This window comes from Nematolebias whitei, chromosome 19 (assembly GCF_014905685.2).
Source record: "Nematolebias whitei isolate Nwh7 chromosome 19, NemWhi1, whole genome shotgun sequence".
Lineage (NCBI taxonomy): Eukaryota > Metazoa > Chordata > Actinopteri > Cyprinodontiformes > Rivulidae > Nematolebias > Nematolebias whitei.
In genome coordinates, this window is record NC_056516.1 from 28,769,629 (window position 1) to 28,797,009 (window position 27,381).

The 27,381-nt window shown below is 38.1% G+C and overlaps 2 protein-coding genes across 2 annotated transcripts in view; one reads left to right on the plus strand and one right to left on the minus strand.

The window, feature by feature from the left end:
- The window catches only part of LOC119425352 (zinc transporter ZIP4-like), a 10,743-nt gene extending 6,502 nt beyond the window's left edge, over nt 1–4,241 (plus strand). The window contains exons 4-12 of the mRNA XM_037692872.1: nt 71–213; nt 1,215–1,398; nt 1,470–1,642; nt 1,765–1,953; nt 2,102–2,206; nt 3,451–3,499; nt 3,617–3,769; nt 3,847–4,034; nt 4,113–4,241. Coding sequence (XP_037548800.1) covers nt 71–213; nt 1,215–1,398; nt 1,470–1,642; nt 1,765–1,953; nt 2,102–2,206; nt 3,451–3,499; nt 3,617–3,769; nt 3,847–4,034; nt 4,113–4,241 — 1,313 coding nt within the window. The remainder of the gene's footprint in view (nt 1–70; nt 214–1,214; nt 1,399–1,469; nt 1,643–1,764; nt 1,954–2,101; nt 2,207–3,450; nt 3,500–3,616; nt 3,770–3,846; nt 4,035–4,112) is intronic.
- A 7,039-nt stretch (nt 4,242–11,280) lies between these two features.
- recql4 (RecQ helicase-like 4) lies at nt 11,281–27,320 on the minus strand. Its single transcript, XM_037693190.1, has 28 exons — nt 27,237–27,320; nt 27,096–27,129; nt 26,880–26,986; nt 26,176–26,322; nt 25,902–26,053; nt 23,573–24,533; nt 23,407–23,489; nt 23,212–23,311; nt 22,828–22,993; nt 22,432–22,542; nt 20,762–20,923; nt 20,578–20,670; nt 20,356–20,492; nt 20,188–20,271; nt 19,918–20,106; nt 19,436–19,618; nt 19,142–19,343; nt 18,841–19,034; nt 18,578–18,661; nt 18,065–18,202; nt 17,856–17,975; nt 16,508–16,709; nt 16,223–16,352; nt 15,961–16,127; nt 15,597–15,774; nt 15,024–15,177; nt 14,828–14,936; nt 11,281–11,402 (listed from the first exon to the last, which is right to left on the minus strand). The coding sequence occupies exons 1-28, from the start codon at nt 27,318–27,320 to the stop codon at nt 11,281–11,283; spliced, it is 4,593 nt and encodes a 1,530-aa protein (XP_037549118.1).
- Between the last annotated feature and the right edge of the window lie 61 nt (nt 27,321–27,381).

The following is a 27,381-nucleotide window of genomic DNA, read 5'->3' on the forward strand; positions in this document are numbered from 1 at the left end:
TTATTTATTTTTTATGCCAATCATGCAGCAGTTTTTTTTCTCAGTTTGAGTGTGTGTTTACTTTCTGCAGATTTGGAGGGTTTCATGAGGAGTTTGAACCTCGGGCCATTGGAAGAACACGAGCATGAGCACGAGCCTCACAAACATGTAGACCACCATCGAAAGAGGAGGAGCAGCTATGAACATCATGAAGGACATGAAACATGGGAACGTGTATGTACCAACACAGAACACTTCTCATCTAAAAACAATGCAGAGAAACTGGTTCATGCATTTGTCACGTCTAGACTGGATTATTGCAATGGTTTATTATCTGGGTGTCCACATACATATTTAAAATGTCGTCAGTTAATCCAAAATACTGCTGCCAGAGTCTTAACTGGAGTTAGTGGGAGAGATCATATCTCCAGTTTTATCTTCTCTCCACTGGCTCCCTGTCAAATCCAGAATTGAATTCAAAAACTTAAATCTTACCTACAAAGCTCTCAACAACCTAGCTCCATCTTATATTCGAGATCTTATTGTTTCATATTTTCCTAACAGAGCACTTCACTCTCAGACTGCAGGTTTACTTGTGTTTCCTAGAATTTCTAAAAACAGAATGAGAGGAAGATCTTTCAGTCATCAGGCTCCTCTCTTGTGGAACCAACTTCCAGTTTCTTTCCATGAGGCTGACACATTGTCCAGTTTTAAGACTGGGCTTAAGACTTTCCTTTTTGATAAATCCTATAGTTAAGGTTGGCTTGTTGTGCTATTATAGACTTAGACTACTGGAGGACAAATTGACCTCATTTCCTTAAATGAATTGTTACAATTACAATTGAATAGTTTTCATTTGTATCTGTTCCTCCTTCCTGTCCTTTCAAACCCAGCCGGTCGAAGCAGATGGCTGCTTGTCCTGAGCCTGGTTCTGCTAAAGGTTTCTTCCTCATGGAGTTTTTCCTTTCCACTGTCTCCTTCATGCTTGCTCAAGATGAACTTCTGCGATGAAGTTTAACTCAGAGCAGTCTGCTCCTTAATGTTATCAACTTACTTTTTATATATGAATGTTTCTGTTCAGTGCCCTGAGATGACTTCTGTTGTGACTTGGTGCTATATGAACAAACTGAACTGAACTGAATTGAATTATACTAAAAATAATGTTTAGTATAAGAGTAAAACGTTGGACCTGGTGTTTTAAAGATTTTAAGAGTTTGTGTTTCCTCTTTTCACAGCACTGCTTCTCAGCTGAAGAACTGGTTCAGATCTTCGGTCTGTCTGACGAAAGCTCTCCCTCTTCTCTGATGAGCCGGTCTGAAATGGCCCGGCTCAGTCCTGCGCTCGTCCAGCAGATCCTAAGCGGAACCTGCTCAGACGTCACAGGATCAGTGACCCCAGACGAGCTCTCCAAGACCGAAAGTAAGTCTGTTGAGCATTTTGTTTGTGTCGTTTTTAAACCTGACCTCCTCCACCCTCTTCTCCTTACACAGGATACCTGTATGCGACCCTCGCCAATGTGATTATAACACTGACGTCCATGTTTGGCATCGTGGTGCTGATGTGCACCTCGTGCACCAACGTTTTCCAGTTGTGTATCCAGTTTTGCATTAGCATGGCTGTGGGTTCGCTGACTGGTGACGCCCTGCTGCACTTGATACCCATAGTGAGTGATGTCAAGTAAAAAGTTGCAATAAACTTTAAAGTATATGCATCAATTTTACCTTTTGTAAAGCTGTTTTTTATATAATATAAGCTTCACAAAGTTCAATTTTTTTTCTTTTCTAGTTTCTAGGTTTACATGTGCACTCACATGACGACGACAGACACCATCATTCAAGACAAAATAATCAAGAAGGAACTCCAGATTACACATACAAGATGCTGTCTGTGATTGGTGGGATATATGTATTTTACCTGATGGAAACCATCTTTTCTATGGTCGCACAAGAAAAGGATCACCACCATCACCACGGAGTGAGAAAAAACACCAAAGCAAAACATCCAAAGTTTCTGTTTTCATTGTGAATCTCAGTTGACTTCAGGAGTTTTACTCCTGTTCACCACGCTGCCACCAGTCTTGATCTTGAGTCTGAAATTATGCATTTTATGGCCATTTTTCTAGGATGAATCCCAGCCCCATCACTGTGACCATGTTGGTGTTTTAGAGATGTATCAACAGGAGAAGAAACAGAAAGACAAGACACTGTCTGTGTCCAAAGCAGACCTGGTGAGACATTCATTCAACCTTTATTTCTACAAATAAACCACACTGAGCCTCGAAGAGTCATTTACAAGTGAGACCTGTTTGGACAGACAATAAAATGGTGAAAATGACAACACAGGTTTTGCAGACAAAAATATTCCTAACACACTCTCAATCTTTGGCTGAAGACCAATAGCCTGAAAATGGGGGGGGGCAAACTTGCACACAAGCACATAATAATGCAGACATTCTGCGCAGGGGGCTATTTTTATAACCTGCTGTTGATGGTGAAAGAGTTCAGACTAATGCTTTTGATCCTGTCTCTGTGTGCATTTGTCTGTCATGTTAGCAAAATATCCGAACAGTGAGACATGTTTTAAATAAACTCTAAGAAATTAATCATTAAATGATCATCAGCACAGTTAGCACATTTCAAGATGGCCGCCACTGCTGATCAGTCAACACATAAATGGCTGTAAGTCCATCAGTTTTATGGATATTGAGCTAAAATTTGGAGTGGTAGTATTTGAAAGTCATCCTAACCTAATAGTCTGAGAGCTAACAGATCTTGTGAAATATCTCATTTACAAAGTTTGACCAAAATGGCGATAACGTCATTTCTCATCATGAGATGATCTTTGTTCAAAACTGGCTTGACGGTCGATTTCATTCCTTCAAAAGAATGTTAGGTCTTAAATATTGAAAAGTTTAAACTGAATATAAATTTAAATAGATTTTATTTCACCTGCAAAGACAAACTAACATTCTGCACTACAGTGTGGTCTGTTTGCATGCAACCATCGGCACAACGTGTGGAAACTATATTTAATATTTAGTTTGTAGCACAGAAATCTAAGATATGACACAGAAGAGCAGGATTTCATTTTTATGGCTAAACATTTTCATTTGTGGAAAAGAAACTTTAGAACATGTAGAATTGGTCCACAGAATATTATAAAGACATTGGAAATTAATGTGTCATTACCCTTTCATAGCTGTCAGTGTACCCACTGTCAAACTTATTTTTTTTAATGTGATAAGCATTTTAATGCTTTTAATGCTCTCTCTGACCTTTAATACTTTTCTGTTTTGTGATATTCATTTGAACTTAACGAATCATGTTTGTTCTTTGTTTATTATAATGAGGGTTGATTTTATTGCTCTTAACTTTTTTTTTATTTGTTTGCTGCTGTTGCAAACCAGTTGTCCTCAAGGGAACAATAAATTATATATATTTTTCTGTTTTAATCTATTCTATTCCATTTCAGGTTGACAATGAAGACAAAGAGCAGTTGGAGCACAAAAGGCGCACAAAAGGTGAGGACCAGCTTCCATCAAAACATTAAACAAACAAGCCTGATGTCATCACAATGGGACGATTATGGAGGCTGTCATCAGCACAAACTATAATTTTATGTCTCGTTACGTTTACAGAACAACGTCTGCTTCCATACATGATAACTATCGGTGACGGGATCCACAATTTTGCAGACGGATTAGCGATAGGTGCAGCTTTCTCCTTGTCGTGGAAGTCTGGTCTGGCCACATCGTTGGCTGTTCTCTGTCACGAACTACCTCACGAACTCGGTAACTACCACACACACACAGTCTGGTTTTCACTGGTTGGACAAAGACTCAATATCACAAATATTATTTCTCTGCAGGGGATTTTGCCATTCTGCTCCATAGCGGCTTGTCTGTCCGTAAGGCGTTGCTTTTAAACCTGGGCAGTGCCTTGACCTCCTTTATTGGCCTGTATATTGCTCTGTCTGTCGCTACGGATTTTGCAACCCAACAGTGGATTGCTGCTGTAGCTGCAGGACTCTTTTTATATGTGGGGCTGGCTGATATGGTGAGTATTACTGTAAACTAATGTATTTGGCATTAATACAGCAGGAATAACAACTATATTTCCTTGTTGTCCTTTTAGCTACCTACATTGACCCATGTCAACAGCAAGAATAAGTGGCTAAAATTTGTCCTGCAGAATGCTGGTATTCTGACCGGGTGGATTATTCTTCTGTTGCTGTCACTTTTTGAAGAGAACATCAGCTTTTAGTAGTTTCAATTTGAAGACCTCCTGTCCAGAGAGTTAATTTTGCTTCTGGGAGTTGCATGAAAAACTGTAAAGTCTTTGGACAAGAATCACAAGAATGTTACTGGGAGTTTTTGGATATTTCCTCGTTGTGGTCGCAAGCAGACGATGTACAGTTAATCTAAACCAAATATAAATTGAGGTCTTGACTGCACCACTACACATATTTTTAATTGATTTATTTGTTAAAAGAGAGAACTCCATCCAAATGAGAAGGTGAAATTTCTACAAAAACGTTGCTGCACAAGTACCTCAACACTGACTCATCAAAAGCCAAATACTATTCTGAATATAGAGTTTCAACCACAAAAGCAGTGGCGTCGGAACAAAGGGGGGCATTGGCCCCCCAATTTACGTCCCTGGCCGTCAGCTGATCGCAGACATTTACACAGGCTGCACCCAACGCCGACAAGCTGTGACTGACATCTTTCTCTGTGTGTCTACATACAGACAGAAACACAGGCAAAACCTACAGCATTCAGATCTGGGCCAAATCCATTCTCAAGTCACCAGATCCGCATAACCATCACCGGAGGGTTTACACACATGTGCCAGCTCCGGGTCGGGCTGGGATCATGAGCCTGCCTGACACCTGCAAAAAATGTTTTGGCTCTGATCCGGTCCAGGTCTGGACCAAATCAGCCTAAAAACGAGATAAGAATTATATATTTATGCCACATCTGGCCCAAATGCAGTATTTATAACACCTGTGGGCCACCTCTGACTTTGACCTAGATCCACACTGGTTACGGATCATTGGAAAACAAGAGACCCCGGGCCCAAGTCCATTTACAGGTCTGGGCTAAATGCTCACCTATATTTGGCCCAGAGCAGATACATTTGCTGTCGGGGTACAAATACCGGTAATTGTGCGGACAGTTTGCCATTTTTGCTCGTCCAAAAGCCAGATGGAGTTTGCAACTGCGCTGCAATGGCAGGTCGCTTTGGAGAAAATTTAGCCAGGGGAGAAGAGAACTTGCCTTCTCTAAAATAAGAGAAGAAAAATATATAATTATTCAGGACGGCAGCAGGTCCGTTCCGATTTCTCCATGCATGTCACTCAGAGACAGCTGTCATATAATCTCTGCAGATATCCATTGCGCACTGAAACATTTTTCCCCCAATAAACTTCTGCTTTTTTTTTTAAGACAACAGTAGTTCGTGTAAAAAAAATTTTTTAAAAAGTGAAAAAATCGTCTCTCTTGTCATAAGTTCTCCACAAATGGTTAAACGACATAAATGTCTTAACACCACTCTGTGAAGAAAGAACACCTCATTCATGACTGCAGTTTGTTACTTTTTCATTTTCAAAAAGACTTTTGTTGCAAACTTTTCCAAATCTGATGACTGTGGAAGTACCCATTTACATTACTGTGTGGCAAAATTGAACATGTGCGCCTGATGTTCAAGGTGCGTATGAACAGAGAGGGCAAGGTGACTAAAGACCCCCATGCCCCCACCCCCACCTTAAAAATGAATCCGGCACCGCTGCACAAAAGTTGTAGCTTGAGCTTTCTACACCACTGTTGACCATTTTCTCTTAAAAATATACTTTTTTTTTTGGCACATGTTTGAATTTTCTGCTAACAAGTTGAGACAAAAGTAGCCAAATGGTAGAAAAACTGATAAAAATGGTGCCATTGTTGAGGTTTCTAGCACATGTGCAGCACACAAAGCAAAATGGGGTATACATTACTTTTGTAAAAAATCCTGTTTTTCAAGTACATGTGGATACAGTGGAGTTTTTAAAAATCATTGTGTTTTCAAAAATCCTTTTTTAAACAAATAGTTTACGTGTGAACGCTGTTTGCACTTGAGCAGAAAAGGATTATATATATATATATATATATATATATATATAAATAAATAAAGACCCTGTCTACCCTGCTCTGAACATTTTTAAAATGATAAAATATTTTTAGTGTTTTAGTTAAAAAGCCTAACCAAGAGCACACAACTTCCAGTCTGATGCAGAAAATAGTGATTCTCCCTAAACAATTGCATTTATTTATTTATTTATTTATTTTTTGCTTCATTTCCTATAAGTAATTGAACATTTTAGCACATAATTACGTTTTTAGCAAATGAGTCTGAACAAATTTTGAAACAAACAAACAGCAAAACGGCTCCATTGTTGTTATGCTTTCTGGTCCATCCTCCGTATGGAAAGCATTAACAAACATGTCAGAACTGGACATCTTTCCTTGTTTTCTTCTGATTGGAGGAGCATTTTAAGTCGAACTGAAAAGTGCAGAGTTTCAAGCGTTAAAACTGAACTGAGTTGCTCTGTTGATACAAACGTTGAGGTGGATGAAGGAAGTCATTATGTCAAACTGGGAAACTCCACCAAAGAAAGGAGGAAGTGTCAAAGTCCATCTTTCTCAAACAGAGCAGTTTTTAGGTTAACTCCCTCAGTTTCACCTCCATGTACGTGACCAAAACATCATGTGAACCAGACCATCAAAGAACTAATGACACTCAGGAAGGGGAGGGGGGTGACTGATTTGCATGTGAGTTCAGCTTACTTTTCACTACAGTTTTAAAGCATGGAGCTCCACACCCTTCCATCTTTTGAAAGCTCCTGAAATGAAAATAAGCTACAAGAAGTCCAGTCTCCTTATTTAAAAAATAAAATAGATGTTTCCAATTGCCATATCCTCTACACCAACAAACAAGTCGTACACAAAGTGGACTGTCTCCCTAAAATCTTTAAATTTAGCAAAGTGAACCGGACCACATCACATGTACTGTAGCAGACTGTTGTAACCTGCCAGCCTGTAGAGCACATTACTGCTTAAAATAACTTCTATGAATGTTAAATGATGTTTTTGTATAAATAAAATGCTTTTGCTTGTCTTCACTGCTCAAATTGTATTTTCTTTACCTTCCGATGACACGTTCTGAAGCACTGAATAATTATATTTTATGTCATATATATGACATCGTAACTGCTGCTCCAGTCCGATTTCTGTATTAATAAAAATTCATATCGTTTATATATAGATGTGAATGATTCGACAGTATATTATGTTAAATGTATATTTAAAAATGAGAACTTTAAGAAATCAGACTTGCACAGTTGTTTAGCTTTTTCTGTAAAGTGCTTTGAATTGGTGCCCTATAAATAAACCGAATAGTTTATTAACTTTAAGCATTTCTCTAATTAGTGAGTACATTATCGCTGTGGAAGGATACTGTGTACATATATGGAGGATTGTTAAATCATTATACTTTGCTCAATTATTACCCAGTTTTCAAAAGGAAAACTCATCTCAGGCACATGTTCAGGATACTGAAAACTTAGTTGGATGAAATGTAGGTTTTTATATATTTATCAGTGTATATCAAATAAAGCCACAAGATAACAGGCAGTGATGAACCAGAAACAAACTGTAGCCTAAAAACACTGGTTTCTGTCTATCAGCTGTTCATTTTGTGCATTTTGATAAAAATGTTTTTGTGTCGTTCAATCTCTTTGAACACTTCTGGTAAAAGCAGACGTAATCTTAAGTGTACGTTTGCTTTGATGGATGAACACGCAATCAAAGCTGACAACTTAAACTGCTGCTGACCTGTTGAAAAAGATTTTACTTTTGTGGCGTCTTTATTGTGACTCATAAATATAACATTTGTTCCAAAAAGTGGTTTTTTTTTGTTTGTTTTTGTTTCATGAATAAAATCTTGGTGATGAAAATGTATTTTTCCCCGTCTTGCTGTCTCTTGAGACAGTCCCGACAAATTTAATTTAAAAAAAGTGACAAATTAGTTTTCAGGGCTTTGTACGTATTTGACAATAAAGATTTAATAGAAGCCAAAGTGATAGTGAAGTGGCTTCATAACTTAAATAACAGACTGTCTCTTAGATAGCAAAACTGGAGTTTATTGGAAAAAAAAAACATCTGGACAGAGAAAATGCTGAATGCATCCCATTCCTGAACAAATCCAGTGTTTATATCTCCAAACCCTACGTCAGAGATTCTTGTTTTTATTGATCCATGTTCTTGATCATTTACTACATTGACATAAAAAGAAACATTCCTGGGTCAAGGTGACCCAAAGTTTTCTCCCAGTTTATCTAAAGCACAAACAGAACTTTGGTCGAATTGATCCGAAAACTCCCTTCACGAGTTTACACAACGAGCTGTTTACATGCAGCCTTTTTCCTGGAACAAAACACAATCGTTAACTGTCCTTTCTCAAAAATACTTTCTACTACATTCTTGGCCTAAAATGATTCAATTCATTCGCTCCTCTGAGAGTAATTATTTCCCACTAACCGGCGGCACGGTGGCACAGTTGATAGAGCTGCCGCCTCTCAGCGAGAAGGTTGCTGAATCAAATCCCGACCCGGGACCTCTGTGGGTGGAGTTTGCATGTTCTCTCTGTGCATGCATGGGTTTTCTCCAGGTACTCCAGTTTCCTCCCACAGACCAAAAACATGCATGTTAGGCTGATTGATTAATTGTTCCTAGGTGTGAGTGAGAGAGTGAATGGTTGTCTTGCCATGTGTCCCTGTGATGGACTGGAGACCTGTCCAGGATGTCCCCTGCCTCTCACACAGGGATAGCTGGATATGGGCACCAGTGACCCCTTCAACCCGGAAAGGAAAAATGTTAAAATAACAAATGGATAGATAACCAACTAACCTTACAAAGTACCTTAAAAGAAAAATAATGGATGACAAAATAATTTATTAATGAGTTAACTGACTCCCAGAGTGTAAATAAACAAACTTACAAAGGCACATCTAATCCCAGAGTTCCTCACTAACTCAAGGATGCCATAGTCTCCCCTCCTCTTGTGACAAAAAATAAATAAATAACTTCACCTGTCTTTGACCTGTCTTTGCTACCAGCTATTGTAGTGATAACGGGAAGCACCACCCCCGGTGCCACGCCCATCTCAATACTTGACTTAAGATTAATAAAATAAAAATGACATTTCATTAAAGAAATGCGAGTTCCTCCAACAACTAAGCAAACAAGAAAGCTAAAGATGCTTATAGAAATTGCCGTCTTTTTTTTTTTTTTTCCAATTAAAGTCTTAACTATTGTAAATTGCATTTTTAACCACAGTAGTTTGGAGAAATAATCTCTACTTAGTTCAAAAAGTTATCTGCAACAGGTAAGATATTAACTGTTCACAACCTTTCAAACAGACTACTTCAAATGTACAGTTAAATGTGCAATTACTATTTAACTCAGGCCAAACAGACGGTGAAAGTTAACATTATCGCTGTTCTAATCTGATTGATTTACGAGCTACATGAACATTTTCATGTGGGACAGAGTCCGGTGACAAATCACCGCAACCACACGCGGGCAGATCACACGGTGTAAGACCATAACCAAGTTTAGCTGAGATTTCAAAACTTGCATCTATAATTAGACCTCAAGAGCCCTTTGGCCTACTGTATCAATAATAAAACAATAAAAGGAATACCTTCTAAAATCAGACCTTTGAGCTTCTTGTCTGATTTATTGAACAACATGGTATTCTACAGAAATGCTTAAGAAAAAAAAAAAACGGTCAGCAGCTGGTTTTGCAGCGTCACTTTACAAACCAAGAGGAGCTAATGTGATGATCCAGTTAAAGTGTAAACTAGTCTTATGTGACATGCGTGCACTAAAATAATTGTAGTGTGGTTCTAAAGGAGCCAGTTTCAGAAATACCTCATGTGGAGTAGCTAACTTTTGGACGTGGCGTTGCATTTTTTTTTGTTGAACTGAATGACTGTTATTGAGCAAAGATGATGATTAGTTGACGTGGAAAACACTTGTTGGAGTAAACAAGTCTGTGATCACTGGAGCGACAGGGAGGGAAGATGGCAGCTGGAGAGGTTCTACCAGTGGTTACGTTACTTTGAATTTATTAGGTGGTTCATTTCATGAGATATTTTGCACAGAAATAATTACAAATACAAGCCATTCATTTGTAAATATTCATTTGATGAAATGCGATCAATTTGTCCTCCAGTAGTCTAAGCCTATAGCAGCATAACTAAGGGATAGCTCAGGAAACTATAGGGTTTATCATAAAAGGAAATACTTCAGATTAATCTTAAAATCTTAAGGGTACATAAAGTTTTTCACTTACTTTAATTATACACATTAATAGTGTTTTATTACTTAGCATGTCAGGAAGCAGCAGAACGTGTCATTTACCAGCTGTCAGTCTGGTTATTGAGTCTGCTAGCTAATAGGAAAATATTAACTTAGCTGTTTTGATCATCAACTTGAGCCATTTCCCCCACTGGGAGTTTCCATCCCAGCACGTTGAAAGCCTTCCTTGTTATTTTTTTTTGTAAATAAAATCTACAATCACTAAAGTTAAAGGATTACACAGCTGTTCTCGACATTCATGTTGGGATCAATAATCTGTCTTGTAATGTATGTGTAAGAGTGATTTACTTGTTTAATATATCGTTGCTGCTTTTATTTATTTAAAAACAAGTTTTAGATGTGTTTGTAACCCAGTGTTCACTTGCACCAGCTAATGCTAAGTAAATAAAACATATTTAATCTGAATATCTAAGAAATCTATAAATGTGACTTATTTCTTTCTTTCGTAGACAACGTCACAATAATTCTGATCAATAAAGGTTAATATTTGTTTTCAGAGTTGACAGTCGAACTCAGAAAAAGGTTACTTGGAGAACTCCTACGCCCAGGTTTTAGTCTAGTTTAATTCCTGTTAATAAATTCTGCTTTGAGGTCGCAGCTTCACTCAGAGAGACCCAGATTTTTGAGTTACCGCACACTTAGATTTTTTTATTTATTTATTATTATTATTATTATTATTATCTGCATGCCTTTTAATAACTTAAAGTTATCATTTTCCTTTGTTTAAATAAATGTCATAAGTTCAAACTAGAAAAATATATATTTTTATTGCAATAAGTCAACACAAATAAACAAATCAAATGAATGAAAAGCATGATGGAATAAACGAGTCGGTGAATGCACCCAAGCAGATCTGCTGAGGAGTTTCCAGGTTACATCGGTCACTTGAAGCCAAGGATCTCCTGCGTGGCCAATCTGATGAGTTGGTTGAAGTCAAACTGGATGTATTTCCTCCAGAAACGCCTGTCTTTACCGTATATTTGAGCAGGATAACAAGGACTCCCTGCAACACAAAAAGTCTTAAATTAGATTATAAACGCAGCTCAGTTTGTTCATAATTGAACACACTGCTTAAACAGAAAGCTTTTTGTTTTGTATTAAACGAGTCTCAGCGAGGAAATTAGGAGTTAAGTACCGTAATTTATGGTCTATAAGCTGCTATTTTTTTTTTTTTTTACAGTCTTTGAACGCTGCGGCTAATTTATTTATTTATTTATTGATGGGTTAGCGAGCCTCCTGCCACCAAAAACATTTAGCTTCATCACATCCAGGTGCTCACATAGCTGCAATGCAATTGAAATGCTCCAATGCATGTCTCTCTTGGGGTTCTTGGGGGGGTCCTTGTGGCGCAATGAGACTACCTGTATAAATAAAGGTTAAAAAAAATCTGACCAATGAAATTATGGAACAGGTCACAGTCGCACCAATGAAATGGGGAGATGAGGAGATAAAGGGGGATGGGGGGGGGGGGCTCCCCTGCATTCGCAAAGCAACTTTTTCTCCACAGAGCACAAGCTTGCTGCAGGAGGAATATGAAGATAGCGATCAGTGACTTCCTGGTAGGCTACCATATTTATTTATTTATTTATTTTAACCAGCATTGTTAAAAAAACAACACATTTACTGTACGTATTTGTGTATGTTACTGGTACGTATTTAATTAAAAGTTTTTTAAAAAATCTTTCTGTGTAGATATCTCATTTTACAATGTGAACACTCGTGGCTTATGTGCAAAATTGTTTTTGTTTGTTTGTTTGTTTGTTTAGTGTGCGGCTAAAATTCCAGTGCACTGTATAGTCGAGAAATTACGGTATATTATAATTTATACGTTGAACATTTTCTATTGTAACAAAAAACATATTAGTGATAAAGGGCCTGTTTAAGGCCCAACAACAACACTAGCAGGTAATTCTTTTCTGTGAAAAATTAAAAATGCACCCATCATGGATTCCTGTTTTTGTAAAGATAAAATGCTGATCCCAATTTTGGCCCATTCCAGTTTCTCTCTGAGAACTATTAATACCAGCATTCAAAGTGTTTCCCCCCAAATCTGGTTACATTCAATAGTTGTTAATAATAAACTGTTTACAGTAATATTATTTACAATTCTTCATAAACATTTGCACGGCATGCATTCTGCTGCTATGAGCCGCTTAGCTTTGGCGTATTCACTGAGAAATATAAAATAAAAAAATACATAAAATCTGATTTTTGATGTCAGATTGACAAGTGGTCTGTTGAGCTGGAAATGGGAAGAATCATTCCGTTGATCAAAAATTTGTTGAGACATAACATTTAATTTAAGAGCTTAAATTATGACCAGACTCCAATGTACCATTATGACATTTAAAAATCCCAAAATTAATTTAGAAAAATAAAAAATATATTCCATAAAGCATGGAATAAAAAGAAAAGCCTATAAAAACTAGTGATATAGCTTGTAAAGCACAGAACAGACTGAGATCAGAGAAATAACGTAGTAAAATACACATTTAAAAGTGTAAACAAAGTCTTTTAAAATAACACTCTTAAGAAAACCGACGTTAAAAAGTAATTTTTTAAGTTCTATATGTTTTATCTGTGAACTGAGATACTTTAGCAATTAAAAATAAAACACATGAGTAAAGCAAACCAGTGGTTCTCTGATGACCTCTTGTGGTCCACATGTTTAGTTATTTTATTTTTATTTGTAGTCCTGCTGGACAGTCTAGTAAGCAGCTGATATTCTACACCAGGGGTGTCAAACACACTTACAAAAGGGGGCCAAAATTAAAACCTTTTCAAACTAAGGGCCGGTTTCAGAATCTACATCAACTCAAATCAGATACCCAACATCTTTTCTTGGTCACAGGTTCCTCAAAAAGGGTTTGATTGGTCTCATTTGACGTTCTCTGTTGCACTTTTGACATCATAATCAAAGATTACTGAAAAAAAAATTAAAGTGATAAAAGTATTTTACATTTAAAATAACATCTTGGGGGTCCAGAAAAGATGTCAGGACTTGCTGAAAAACAGCTGAAAATAGCTAAAACATGCTGAAATGTAGATGAAATGGAAGAACATGCCTAACTTAGCAGAAGAAAACAGAAAGAACACATACTTTCTGAATTATTTGTTGACTGAATTAGGTTTAAATAAGCAGTAATTAGCACAAAAATTAAGAAATTGGCTAAAAAAGCTTAAATTAGTAAAACATGGTTGAAAAGTAGCTGAAAAGGCAGAAAGAAGCTTAAACTACCAAAAGGAAGTGGAACGAGCTAAAATTTGCTAAAAATGTGGAATTAGCTGAAAAAGCTAAATTTAGCACAAAAACAACTAAAATTTGCCGAATAGCAGAAAAACAGCAGAAAAAGCTGAAACTACCAGAAAAAGGTTGAAAGAAACATAACAAGCTGAAATTAGCTGAAAGAGGTTAATTAGGCTGAAAGTTTCAGAAATTACCACAAAAAACATGGATTTATCTGAAAACAGTTGAAATTAGCTAAAATATGCTAAAAGGCTAGCTGAACATGTAGAACAAGCTTAAATTAGCAGAAGAAAGCAGAAAGACCATGTTTGCCCAATTAGGCTGAAAAAAGCAGAAATGAGCACAAAAAGTGGCAATAATCTGAAAAAAGCTGAAATGAGCAAACAACAGCTGAAAAGTAGCTTAAAAAACAGAAAAGGCTTAAATTACCAGAAGGAAGTGGAGAGAGCACATTTTTACTGAATTAGGCTGAAAAAATATGAAATGAGTGCAATAAATGTGGAATTAGCTGAAAAAGCTAAGATTACCATAAAACAGCTAAATAGTAGCTGAAATGGCAGAAAAATATGAAACTTGCATAAATAAGCAGAAAGGAGCATGCCAATCTGAAATTAGCAGAAATAAGTAAAAAGAAGCAAAAAAATACATTCTAGCTAGCAGGAATAATCTAAAAGAATCACAAAACAGCTGAAATTAGCTGAATGTAGCTGGAAAAAAGTTTAAATTTGCACAAGGAAGCTGAAAGAAGCTGAACCAGAACAAAATGTGAAAGGAGCAGTAAAAGGTTGTAAACAGATCTAAAGATTTGAAGGATGTAAAATGAGTTAAATTCATTTTCTATGGAAAAAAAAAAAAAGTAGCAGAAAAGGCTAAATATTTCAAAAAACTAAAATTGCACCAATACCAAAAGTCATATCACCCTTCTCCTGAACGAGCTGAATGTTTTAATTTATGATTTGTTGAAATAGCACAAAAACTGTGGAACGAGAAAGATGCTGAAAAACATACGGAAGAAAAACAGATCACAATATTGTGAATGCTTCATAAACATTCACACAATAAAAAGTGCAACTAAAAAAAAAAAAGTTTTGTGAGCAAAAGAAACAAACATTTAAACGCATAAGAGTACAATATACTTCGAATGTGACAGGACAAGTCTGTGTGTGTCTGTGTGTCCTCACCAATGCCGTGAAAGACTCTTGCAACAGCTCGTCCAGAAAACCTCTCGTCACTTCGACAGGAGAGAAAACTTCGAATGTCAGCTCTGATCTGATCCTCCCAGTCCAACAGCTGCAAAACACAAACACAAAGAAGTAAGCCACACTGTTCTCTCATAAAACAAATTGTAAAAAGAAACCAAGAACATGTAGGTTTAACCTTATACATGTTGAGCTCCTCGAGGTCCACAGGTTTCAGCATGTGGTCTCTGTCTCTCCTCTGGTCAAAGTACTCGGAGAGAAGGTTTTTCAGCTGCAAACTGCGACCCTCATCCAAATCATCCAAGCAGGACATCACATTTTTGAAGGCGACACTGCAGCAAAAGATAATTGCACAAATGAGGAACAAACTCAGAAAAAAACCCTCAAATAATACATATGTAAATACATAAATGAAGGGATTAAAGGATGAAATATAAACCTCTACATTCAGTCGCTCCAAGATCTAGTCAAATGTTTGATTTTGCGCAGTTAACGAGGTAAAGAACTGAGTGCTGTATTTGCCGGCGTATAAATCGAAGGACTGGCCAATCTCTGCAAAAAACTGTGACTTGTACGCCAGAAACTACGATAAATGTTGAGTAACATTTATAAAATCATAATAATTTAGACAAACCATAAAACGCAGAATCAACTTCTAACCATCTGAATAGAAAAGACTCAACAACTGTCCTTTCTGCGGGAGTCAGTTTGAGACAAATCAGCAGAAAGTACTTTAACAGTCCGACTGTACCTCTTAAAGGCCTTGAAACAAGCTGTGAGCTGGAAGAGCTGCGTTCTCTCTTGCTCCTGCACTCGATTGTGGAGGAAGTGACAAACTCTGTCCATCTCCTCATCGCTCAGGTCACCGTAGGAACGGAAGTGGAAAGAAGAGGAGGAGAATTCAACGAGGACGCCACTTCTTCTGCTTCCTGAAACATAAACAACCAGCAGCTTCACAAAGAGAGGCATTCACCTGTGGGGTAGCAAGACTGCTTTATCCCAGAAGCACTTCATTAAAATTGTGCATTTCCCACACTATTAGAAGAAGAAAATTGTAGAAGACAGGGAGGTGCAAACCATGTTTATTGACATTCCAGTTCTAGCAGTCAACGAACCTCTGTCAGTGCTCCACTGCAGCTGTCGGAGTCCTCTCTTTACAACAGGAAGCTGCCATCCCATAGTGTCGGCTACCTCGACGACGTCAAACTCCACCTGATTATAACTCACCACGCGCTCACCGGCCATCCTCCTCCTGGCCAACACCACAGCGATGGGAGGGCAGCTGTGGATGAACAGAAAGTTGACAAAAAGAAGAGTTCTTCCCAAGTTTCTATAAATTTATGTATCAAAACTATAATGCTGTCATGCATTTCTTACATTTTAGTGATTCTTTGCAGCTGCCTGGGTCCTTCGTAGCATTTGACTGTGCACACAGACAATGTGGGATGGAGAAGCTCGACAAACCGCTGTGGATGCAGCTCCAGATAGCAGAGCAGCGTTTCCACACCTGAAACATACACACAGACATCACTTGCTTGTTTCTGGAAAATGCCTAATCTAATTTCTAATGTATAGTGTACTAATTAGTAGCATGCTTTTAAAGTAATTTAATTTATTTCCATTAATAATTCAGTCTTTTGGATACCGTAGGTTAAAATTTACCTTCCTCTGTGATGTCCAGAGCCTCGACAGTCTCTTGGATGGGGATCGCTCGCTCATGAGTGCGACACACTCGCTCCTTCGGCCAATCAGCTTCCTCGTTCTTAACCGCCGCATCTTTTTTCAACTCGCTCGCCTCTTCCTTTTCTTTTTCTTCGTCAACGGGCTCACAGAAGAACGGCTCAGCTGAATTTTGATCAAGCATCTTGCATGAAAAACAAGCTCCTGTCAATTATTTAGTCAAGTTCACAGATCAGCTTTAATGATCAACCACCAACAAAACACTGCAGCCTCATTTTATTTGAGTTTTAAATATAAACTACTGTAGAGAAATTGCATTGCCTGTGAAAGTGCTGTGTGAATGCTTATTGCTGAAGAACTTGCTGAAAAACAGCTGAAATTAGCTTAAAACGTGCTGAAATGTAGCTGAAATAGAAGAACATCCGCAAGTTAGCAGAAGAATGCAGAAATAACACATTGGATGAACTGGGTTTAAATAAGAAGAAATTAGCACAAATATCAGGAAATTACAGTAGTTAAATATGAAATTAGAAAAAAAATTGCTGCAAAGTAGCTGAAAAGGCAGAACAAAGCTTAAAACTACCAGTGGAAGGAGCTGAAATGAGCTAGGAAAAAATGTGGAATTAGCTGAAAAGCTAAATCTAGCACAATCAACTAAAAAAATTGCTGAAATAGTAGAAAAAGCAGAAACTAACAGAAATAAGCTGAAAAGAGCACAAGCTGAAATTAGTAGAATACGTTAATTAGGCTGAAAGTGGCAAAAATTACCACGAAAAACTTTATATGAAAACAACTGAAATTAGCTAAAAAATGCTAAAAACAGCTATGGTATATGCCAGTAGAAGCTGAAATGGCAGAAAAAGCTGAAACTTGCAGAAATCAGGTGAAAGGAGCATAACATGCTGAAATTAGCAGAAAGAAGTTAAAAAAAAAAGCACAAAAACGCATTTAGCAGAACGAATCTGAAAGGAGCAAAAAACAGCAGGAAAAAAACAACTGAAAGTAGCCAAAAAAGTTTAAATTTGCACAAAGAATCTGAGAGAAGCTGAACCAGAACACAATGTGAAAGGAGCAGTAAAAGGTGTAAACAGATCTAAAGATTTGAAGGATGTAAAATGAGCCGAGAAAACAAAATGTCCTAAGAGGCTAAATATTTTCAAAAAGCTAAAGTTGCAGGATTGTTCTGAACGAGCTGAATGTTTTGATTTGTTCAAATAATGCAAAAATTATGTAACGAGAAAGATGTCGAAAAATGTACAGAAGAAAAATGGATCGCAATATGGTGAGTGCTTCATAAACATTCACACAGTGTTTTTTTTCCTTTATTCACCTGCAAGACAGTAGATCCCTTATTCTCTGTTTGTCCAGTGTCTTGCTGAACAGGATGATGGAGGTTTCTCTCCTGATCACACGCATCCATCACCTCCAGCAGCTCAGAGTCTTCGACATCCTGATCACATGAAGAAAATCTTTTTCATTTTGCAGGAAGGTGTAACGCAACAGCACGCAGGTCACAGACATGGACAGAAAGTGGCTCACCTTCCAGAGTTCTTGATGTTTTTGGTGGATCTTTTTACATTTGCACGCAGGAAAAACTCTCTGGACCAGCTTTTTGATTGTATAATAGTCCACGGTGTCTGCGTAGATGTGGCGACGGAGCTCATGGAGGTCACCACCCTATAGCCCCGCACAAACACAGACACACTCAAGAGAATGAGTCTATAAGTAAATTACATCAATAATAGACTTATGGTGTTTATTTTAATGGCTTATGATTTATTTATTTTTACTACACTAGAATAAAAGCACCGATACTTCAGGATAAGTAAACAGGGCAAAGAGTGCTGAAGGTGGACATGTGACACCTTTATAAAGCAATATTTAATGTTTAAATAAAAAAACACAACTTTACTTACAACAAAAAAAGGTTAAACCGTGGCACCTGGACCAGTTAAAGTACATTCATGATAATATTTCATTAAAAATGTAGAAAAAAAAACTACAGTTTACTAAAATGAAGTTTTTACTTTCCATATAAAGTTAAAGTCTCACCTCGGGGTCTAGGAAGAGGTGGCAGTGAGCCGGTTCTCCATCTCGCCCTGCTCTGCCAATTTCCTGAACATAACTTTCAAAGCTCTGGAAAAAAAAAAAAAAAACACAAAGAAACTGTTTTTATACATTAATAATTGACACATGTTTGTAAACAAAGACCAAATTTTGCTTTTATAGATGCATTAAAATATTTTACAGAAAGCTTGAGTTCACAAACATGGAAGAAAAGTAAAAACACCTAATTGAAAAACACCTCATCTTACCTTTGGCATGTTGTAGTGGATGATACCTCGAACATCTGACTTATCCAGCCCCATACCAAACGCCACGGTTGCCACGACGATTCTGAGCTCTCCACACATGAAGTTGTTCTGGACGCGGCGACGCTCGGACCCCGACAGGCCAGCGTGGTACGCCTCCGCCTGCCATTTCAGGGGTTTACGAATCTTCTTACGTGCTGAATATATTAAAAATATTAATGTTAGAAAAACAAAACTGCTTTTCATGAATATATAAAGGAAATGTATAAGTTTAAAAAAATAAAATAAAATTAGAATAACTAACCCAGTTCTTTTTTTCTCCGGTCAACCGAGTTGTTCTGTGTCTTGCTTTCTCCGCTTGTTTGGGTGTTTTCTTTCACCAGCACCCCCTGCAGGCAGGTCCTGAGCAGCGCAGCCACACGGACCGTCTCCTCTCGCCTGGTACAGTAGACGATGACCGAGTCCAAACATCCAAAACGATCCCCTTTCAGCAGGGAAACTAAAGCCTTAAAATAAAAGAGATTTTTAAGAAAACTGCACAGAAAAACTCATGAATCAAGGAATAAAATGTTTGCATTGCAAAAACTCCTCGTCAGACCTGATCTTTTTCCTTATGCGTGGACACAGACAGGTTCAGGTTTGGAGGCACGGCTGCAGCTCTCACAGCGATGCCGTCCTGATCACCGATGTCCAAATGGTGAGCGATGTCCAGAGCGGTGGACAGTGTGGCCGTAGCTGTGAGTCCCAGCAAGCACTGCACCCCCAGGCGCTCCCGCAGTACCTAAAAACAAACATGAGTGTTTTTCTTTTTTACTTCTGAAATAAATGTTTAAAATTTTGGTACATTTGATGGTAAAACATGCATCAGAGCATGCAGGAGAAACAAAGGTGGTTGCTTAAATCACAAAAAGCCACAAATTATCTGTGATAAGACTTTAATGCCATTCTCTTCACCCTTTGAACCACACATGATTACACTGGTTTCCTCTAAATATCTGTGCCTTCATGTTGGTCTGGTTTAAAGATTAAAACAACAGCTCTGTTAACATTCCTCACAGTGTGATGTTATCATCAACCCACCTTACAGAGCCTTAGGTAGCAGGGCCTGAAGTTGTGTGACCACTCCGAAACACAATGAGCCTCGTCTATACAAGCGAAGGCCACAGGAGGGAGCTCCTGAGCCGGGGGCAGACACCCTGCGCCTGAACCTCCTCCACCAACCAAAGCCTCTGGAGAGAGGAGCAACACACACACCTGGCCAGACTTCACCTGACACACAAAATACATAAATAAATAAGAGGAAGAACATAAACTCATGCTTTATCTCACACCTTACATTCCTGTGTGTACCTTCTCTATTGCAGCTTCTCTCTGTTTCATCGTCATGTTGGAGTGAATACATGCGGCCTTTAGCTTGGTGGGCAGGCCTGACACCTGCACACACACGGCAGTCAAAGGTGTATCAAAATTCTGAGAATGTATAGATTTGTTCGATGCACCTCGAAGGATCGGGTTTACCTGGTCATCCATGAGAGAAACTAGAGGTGAAATAACCAAAGTGATGGATTTTGATCGCTGAGCGTACAGGTAAGCTGGCAGCTGATAGCACAGTGATTTACCCATTCCAGTAGATAAGACCACCAGAGTGGAGAGGCCTAGAGATAAATATGAGCGCACGCGTTTAAAGCTTATAGATACGCAGGTGTGCACAGAACGTGTCGGTTTATGCACTCCAGATACCTGACAGGATCCTCATGATGGCCTTCTCCTGTCCCGCTCTAAATGACTGATAGCCAAGGGCTCTTAAAGCTGAATACACCTCATCTGGCGTTTCTGAACAGAAACATGTAAAACACACACGCAAAAGGTTAATTTCATAAATATGGCCGTGTGCAGATGGGCTTCAACAGTTTAAAGCATTTACCCCGAACTTTCCCGTCCTCTGTAAGATGGTAAAGTGGTTTCATGGGTGGTGGAGGAGCAGGCCGTTCATAGTCGGGGCGAATCACGTTCAGCAGCACGTCATCTTCATGGTTGCTGTTCACCTCCTCCTGCTGCTGCGCATTACTGATACAGGAGGACGCCCCTGCAACACACAACCACAAAGTTTTACAAAATACAAGAAAAGATACAAGATACCTGCAGAAAATGTATTGATTAGCATGCCCAAACATATTTGCTTCAAAATAAAAATAAATGTCATTTATCAACAGGACCTGAATCTCAATCCAATGTTTGATGAATTGCCGTGTTACATGCAGCCCCAAAGGACTTTATTTGGCCAAGTCTCACATAAAAAAAAAAACACTTTTAATGCCAGAAAACACAGCAAAAGAAAAAAACAACGGGTCAAGTTTCTACTAAAATTAATTAAAATACACTGAAAATTGTGTATTTTCCCCCAAAGGCTAACAGGAAGCTATAATATAATGAGTTGATGAATAATTTTGTGATTAATGTAAATACCTGTTCTGTATTTTTAAATCTCACTAATTAACTGAAAAATCAGCACATAAAAAGCACAATTGAGTTTGAAGACTATTACCAAAAGTTGGCAATAAACTGTCAATTTTAATTAAATTACATTTATTATCTAGGGCCCGTCATTTATGAAAGATTCTTTATATTGAATATTGGATTTTATACAATGTCAGGGTGAATTTTGTGAAATTTACAAACTGCATACAAGTGGAAAAAGAATGCTCTTGTCAACACTTTTGAGTCCTTTTCATTAACTAATAATGTAATTATTAGGGATGCACGATATTATCGGCATGGTATCGGCCGATATTAACGATATAGTTAAATATTGGACATTCCATCTAAATAACTCACAGATATAAAAGGCTTCTGTTTTAAGTTAATTTTTAATTTAAGAAACTGTCAAGTAAATCTATTAATGCACTACTACTTATGCACTTTTCACGTGTCACTTGTAAGCAGGTTGTTTAGATTTGTGAAGATTTACAAATTTGCACTGTTCGAGTGTTGTCATTGTGTTAGAGAGTAAATGTCATGAATAAATTTGACATTAAACATAATCCAAGTTGAAGTGTTGCATCATTTTCAGCCCCATTTTTGGCATCTGCATTTAGAAGCAGGTCAAACTGACAAAGACCGTGCAGAATAATGCAGTATTTTAATTCCACAGCAGAGAAAGCTATGTAGTTTCTGTAAGTAGGTCTAGGGGAAAAAAAAATAAAAATCAGTATTGGTATCGGTTATCGGCCAAACAAGTTTTAACATATCGGCATATCGGCCAAAAATGCAATATCGTGCATCCCTAGTAATTATTATTATTATTATCTGTAATATTTTTAAGGCAAAATATACAAAGAATACAAAGATTTAGGTATAGGAAGCACCAGCTGCAACAGCTGAAACAAAGGCTGGGCGTTTAAAACGTGATGTTTTTAATTTCTAAAGTTATTTTACAGTCAGTTGAATCATGCAGAACATTATGCTCATCTTATTGGAGATACTCCCCAAAAGCTATAATGTACATTCCAGAAAAGTATAATATTCACAGCACCAAAGCGGCAGAACGGGAAGAAAAGCATAATGTTCAGAAAACAGGCAGCAAGTTCAACCAACCCGATGGGTGAGGTCGCAGCGTTCCCGTTGCCCTGGCAACCTCCTCCAGGGTGGGTAGTTCAAACGGCTCTTCTTCTGCAGGCAGATCCTCAGAAACAGGAGGGGGAGGAGCTACAAAATACAAAAATGATACCAAGCTGTGATAAATAGAAGCTCTTATATTGACATCAAGCATCACAGATGTGCATAAGAAGTTCTGATTTATTCTATGGTGATGACGCTTTCAGGCTATTTGACTTTTTGCTTGTTTGTTTTAATATATATTTGATCAGCCAGTTGTTGACAGTGTTATCTATTTAGGGAATAATGAACAATCGCGGAATGAAACTATGGTGCAGGAGACGTGTCTATTATTTAAAGCTTAGCAGTCATTTTATACGAGTGCAGCTGTGTCACCTGGTCCCCTGCAGTCGACAGCCCAGTGTCCGCTCCCTCCACACCGGTAGCAGGTGTCCATCTGCCGACTGAGGCCCCCTCTGAAGCCCCCCCTCCGTCCTCTGCCCCAACATCCACGTCCTCCACCAAAACGCTCACCTTTCAGCTGGAACTTCTGCATGTACAACTATAAGAAACAGACAATTTCTGAAACAAAAGCACAACATCTCACAGTTTTGCTTCTCTAGGTGGATTTGAGTTTGCCAAAATTCATGCCGAACACGATGCTTGGGCAGCATTTCTGTGACAAAGCTGAAATGATTAAATAAATAAACGTGCCATGTTTTACAAGGACATATCCATTTAGCATATACACGATGACAGACACAGGAAGAAAAGACATACCTGTTTGCGTAAAGCCATTCCTCTTAGTGCGTATCCTTTGACATGAGATTTCTTTTTCAGGTTTATCTTCACAAAGTTCCCCTCCGCTCCCTTTGTTACTCTGTTCAAATACATAATAAATAAATCAATAATGAAGCGACGCTCCAGACAGACAGGTTTGATGCCACTCTGAGGTGCAGGGCTGTTTGTTCCTACCTGGCTTTGGCAGGTCGTGTCCGACACGTTCCATTAGTTCTGAACTCTTCCTCTATTTCTCCCAACAGGTTCTCATGGGGAACCTTAATGGAAATTACATCATATTAAATAAACAACTTTAATACACAAAAACAGTGTATAAAATAAACATTCATCCAGTCCTTACCTTTGTTGAAACCTTAGTTTCTTTCTCTTCAACCTCCTCTCCATGTTCTTTTCCTTTTCTCTTGGTTCTCCTTTTCTTCTCTCCTCCTCCATCGTTTGAGTTTACAGAGCGCTCCTCTTTCTTTTGACAATTCCTTCTCCTCTTTTTCACTCCTTCCTCCTCTGTACCACTTCCCTCCATGTTGTCCCCCTCTCTCGGCCTCTTCCTCCCTCTTTTCTTTACACTTTGTGATTTAGGACAACTCTTGTTGTCGTCACCTGGTGTAGCAAGCTGTGCCTGTCCTCCTTCAGTCTCCTCCTCTTCTCCGTTCCTTTTCTCTTTTCTTTCTCCCTCTGCTTTGCTTTGTCCAGCCCGCCGTCGAGCCAATTCTGAAACATTATCAAACCTCGTCTTTGTTTCAAATTCTTTTCTTTCTCCATCTTCAGCTTTCTCGGCTTTTCCTCCTCTTTCATCTTCTGTTTCTTGCTCCTTTTCTTTTGCCTTTTCCATTTTTATTTCCTGGTTGCCTCCTCCGGGTCTCTCCTCAGCCTCCATCTCTCCAAACACCTGACACCTTTCCAGCCACTTCCTGTCAAGAAAGCTCAGCCTGTTAGTGAGAGGGGGCTGTTTTACCAATCCCCCTCTGAAAACAGCTGAAGCAGCACACTCAGGACTCCTGTATGGACTTGCTAACACGCCAAAATGATCTTCTCCATCTCCTGCACGTTCAGTGAGCTTTTCCGTGTTTCCAAACTTACGTTGGGGAGACAAAGATAAGAAAGCTGAGGATCTGGTTGGAGAGGAAGCTATGAAAGTGGGATTTAACTTAGAGCTAATGTCTTTACTATCACCATCGGAACTGTTGTTGCTGTAGGTACTGATAACATCTGCAGGTTCAGGTTCAAATGGTTTAAAGTGCTCCTCAGGTTCATCTGAGCAGAGTGTTTTGGACTGCATTGACCCCTGGCACGGCTTCATTGCTCTGGAATAAAAACACAAAGAATTCAAGAAAAGGACTTTTTGGTGAGAAAGAGAGATCAGTCTGGAAAGGATGTGCAGCAGGTTAGGCTTGTTAAAGATAAGAATGGAGCAGTAAACCTATAAAGACTGTTACAAATGCTATAAAGTACAAATACAGGAAGCTTTGAAACGCAAGTTCTATTTTATTATGTATTGTTTAGAATATAAGGTGATCTAATAATGAGTTGAAAAATAGATTTTTTAACATAAACCATAAAATTATTGAAGTTTTATTAACATTTAGCACTACTTTGTATGCAATGTCTCTATATGTTAATTAACAAACTAAATGTTAGTAAATGAGTGGTAAATACTCACAATTTATGACAGATCTAGGTTCCGCAAAGTACTTTACTCAGGGTTCCTAAGTGTTTCCTGCATTGAAATTTCAGGCTAAAACTTTTAGATTTTGGGGGGGGTCAGATTTGGAGCCATTTCTGACATCAAATGATCTATGAATTTATATTGAATTTATATAAATAAATATGTGTACATATGCATACAATATGTATGGGACCAATATATGAATTTGTATTCGTAAACTGGTGCAGTTTATTATGAGTATTCTTATTTTATATGAAAAAGGGTTTAATCCCCTCAAAAGAAAAAAAAACTATTTTTCTCTAACTTTAAAATTGTGAGGATTAAAAAAAAACAGACAAAAGATGCAACTTTTTCATAAATACCGATTTGTTTGATTTTAACTTTTGACAACTTTGACCTTTTTTTTGTCACGTAAAAACATTTTTGATCAGAATCTTACAAATTCTTACCACCTGAATATGGAAAGCAGATTCTTTTTATTTTTATTATTTAAAGCTGTCATACCTTCTCAGATAAATAGTTAAAAGTCACGTTTTCTTTAAGATAAAATTACCCACAGGCTATTGCACAGCAAATAACTTAAATCTGTTCCCTATTTCATTTTCTGGAAGTTGGTAATTCTAATGCTGTATGAACCAAAAGTGGACATTACTGTAACTGTGTTTATCTTTAATCTACAATGTGAAAAATACGTCTATTGTTTAAACCACTTGTAGAAATTCAGATTGATACTTTCTTTAAAAAAATGCAATAGAATATTTCGAAACACTGTTTTATATGTATGTTTATTCTGATTCATTTTGGACAAACTTTCCTAAAACTTTTGCACTTTTCAAGTCTGCACCTTGTTTACATGTTTTGATTCAGTTTACATATACCGGTATGTAGAAATCACTGCACCAATATGGATTTTAATTCTTAAATGCCTACAACCAATCTAAACAATTATCAGAAAACGTTGCTGATGATACGACGGTAACGTAACAGAACGAGTCTTTTTAGTTACCTTGGAAAGAAGAGGCTGAGATCTTGATCAAGTGTTGGGCTCTTTTCAGCATCTATGGACGAACTTGAACTGTTCGTTGTCTGACAATCTTTCAAAGAATTCAGAGGAACTCGACCAGTTTGGTAGGATTTCTTCAGTGAAACAGGCCTCTCCTGCCATCATAAAATAAAAACAATAACAGTGCTGGAACCTCATGATCAATGTTTCCTTTACCGGTTTGTTGGTTAAGACTATTCTTTTCACTCTTACTATTATGACTGAGCTTTATCCTCACCTTGCAGAGTGCACCAAGGTTGTTTTTAAGCTTTAGCCCATAATATTGGGAAGAAGCCATCAGATTTTCTCTGTCCCGGGACGTCAGTCTTGGAGCGGACACCGGCATCGCTTTACGGTTCAAATGGGTGCCCCAACAACCGGATTCCTTAATCAACACAAAAACAGAAAATAAAAGAGCAAATTCACTTTCCAATGATGCACAGCAAAAAGATTGTTTATTTACGGCAGAGGAAAACTCAGATTATAAAAGACAATATATTCTTTTTTTGTTTGTTTGGCTGTTCCCTGATCAGGGCTCAATGACATCACCTCCATCTCCATCAGTCCTCTGCACCCTCTCTCCAACTACCTCCATGTCCTCTCTAACTGCATCCATATATATCTTAGTCGTTCTCCTGGCAGCTGCATTTCTAACATCCTTCTACCAGTACACCCACTGTCCCTCCTCTGGACATGTCCAAACCTTCTCAGTCTGGTCTCTCTAACTTTATCTCCCAGTTGTTCAACTTGTGCTGTACCTCTGATGATCTCATTTCTAATCTTATCCATCCTTGTCACTCCTAAGGAGAACCTCAACATCTTCATTTCTGCCACTTCCAGTTCTTTCTCCTGTCTTTTTGTCAACAGCACTTCCACCTCCACCTTCCCAAGTTCTCCTCCACAAAGCCAATGTGCAATGTTAAACAATATTAAATGAATGACCTTGTGATTTGGGTTGCGCTGTGTTGTGGTTTTAGTTGGACTGCCGGATGCATCAGTGCTGCTGTTCTCTTTGGCTTGTTTTAAACTCCTGTACTCCTTATACAAATCTGCAAAATAAAAATACAAATAAAATGAAAGTCTCCTTTTTCAGTGTCCAAGTTGCATTTTGTGCTGCAGGCTGTTAAAAAAAAAAGAAGATTTACTGTCTTTACTCACTTCTTGTCTCCTCTGGAGCTTGATCAATGTCCTCCTGTAAATGAGAAAGCTTTGTTTACTTGAATGAAAAAGTAAACAAACTACCAACAACACTGTGGCTGATAAACAGTAAAACAGCTGCAATGTAAACAATTAAATCACCTTGTTGGGTTTCCTCTGGTGCTGTCTGACAAACCCCTGCTCCCAGCTTTTCAGCAGAAACTTGAGCTCGTTGTAGCGATCCATAGTGACTTTTTAAGATATTTACTCCATTAATCTGCTTAGCTCAATGACGCATTAAAAACTC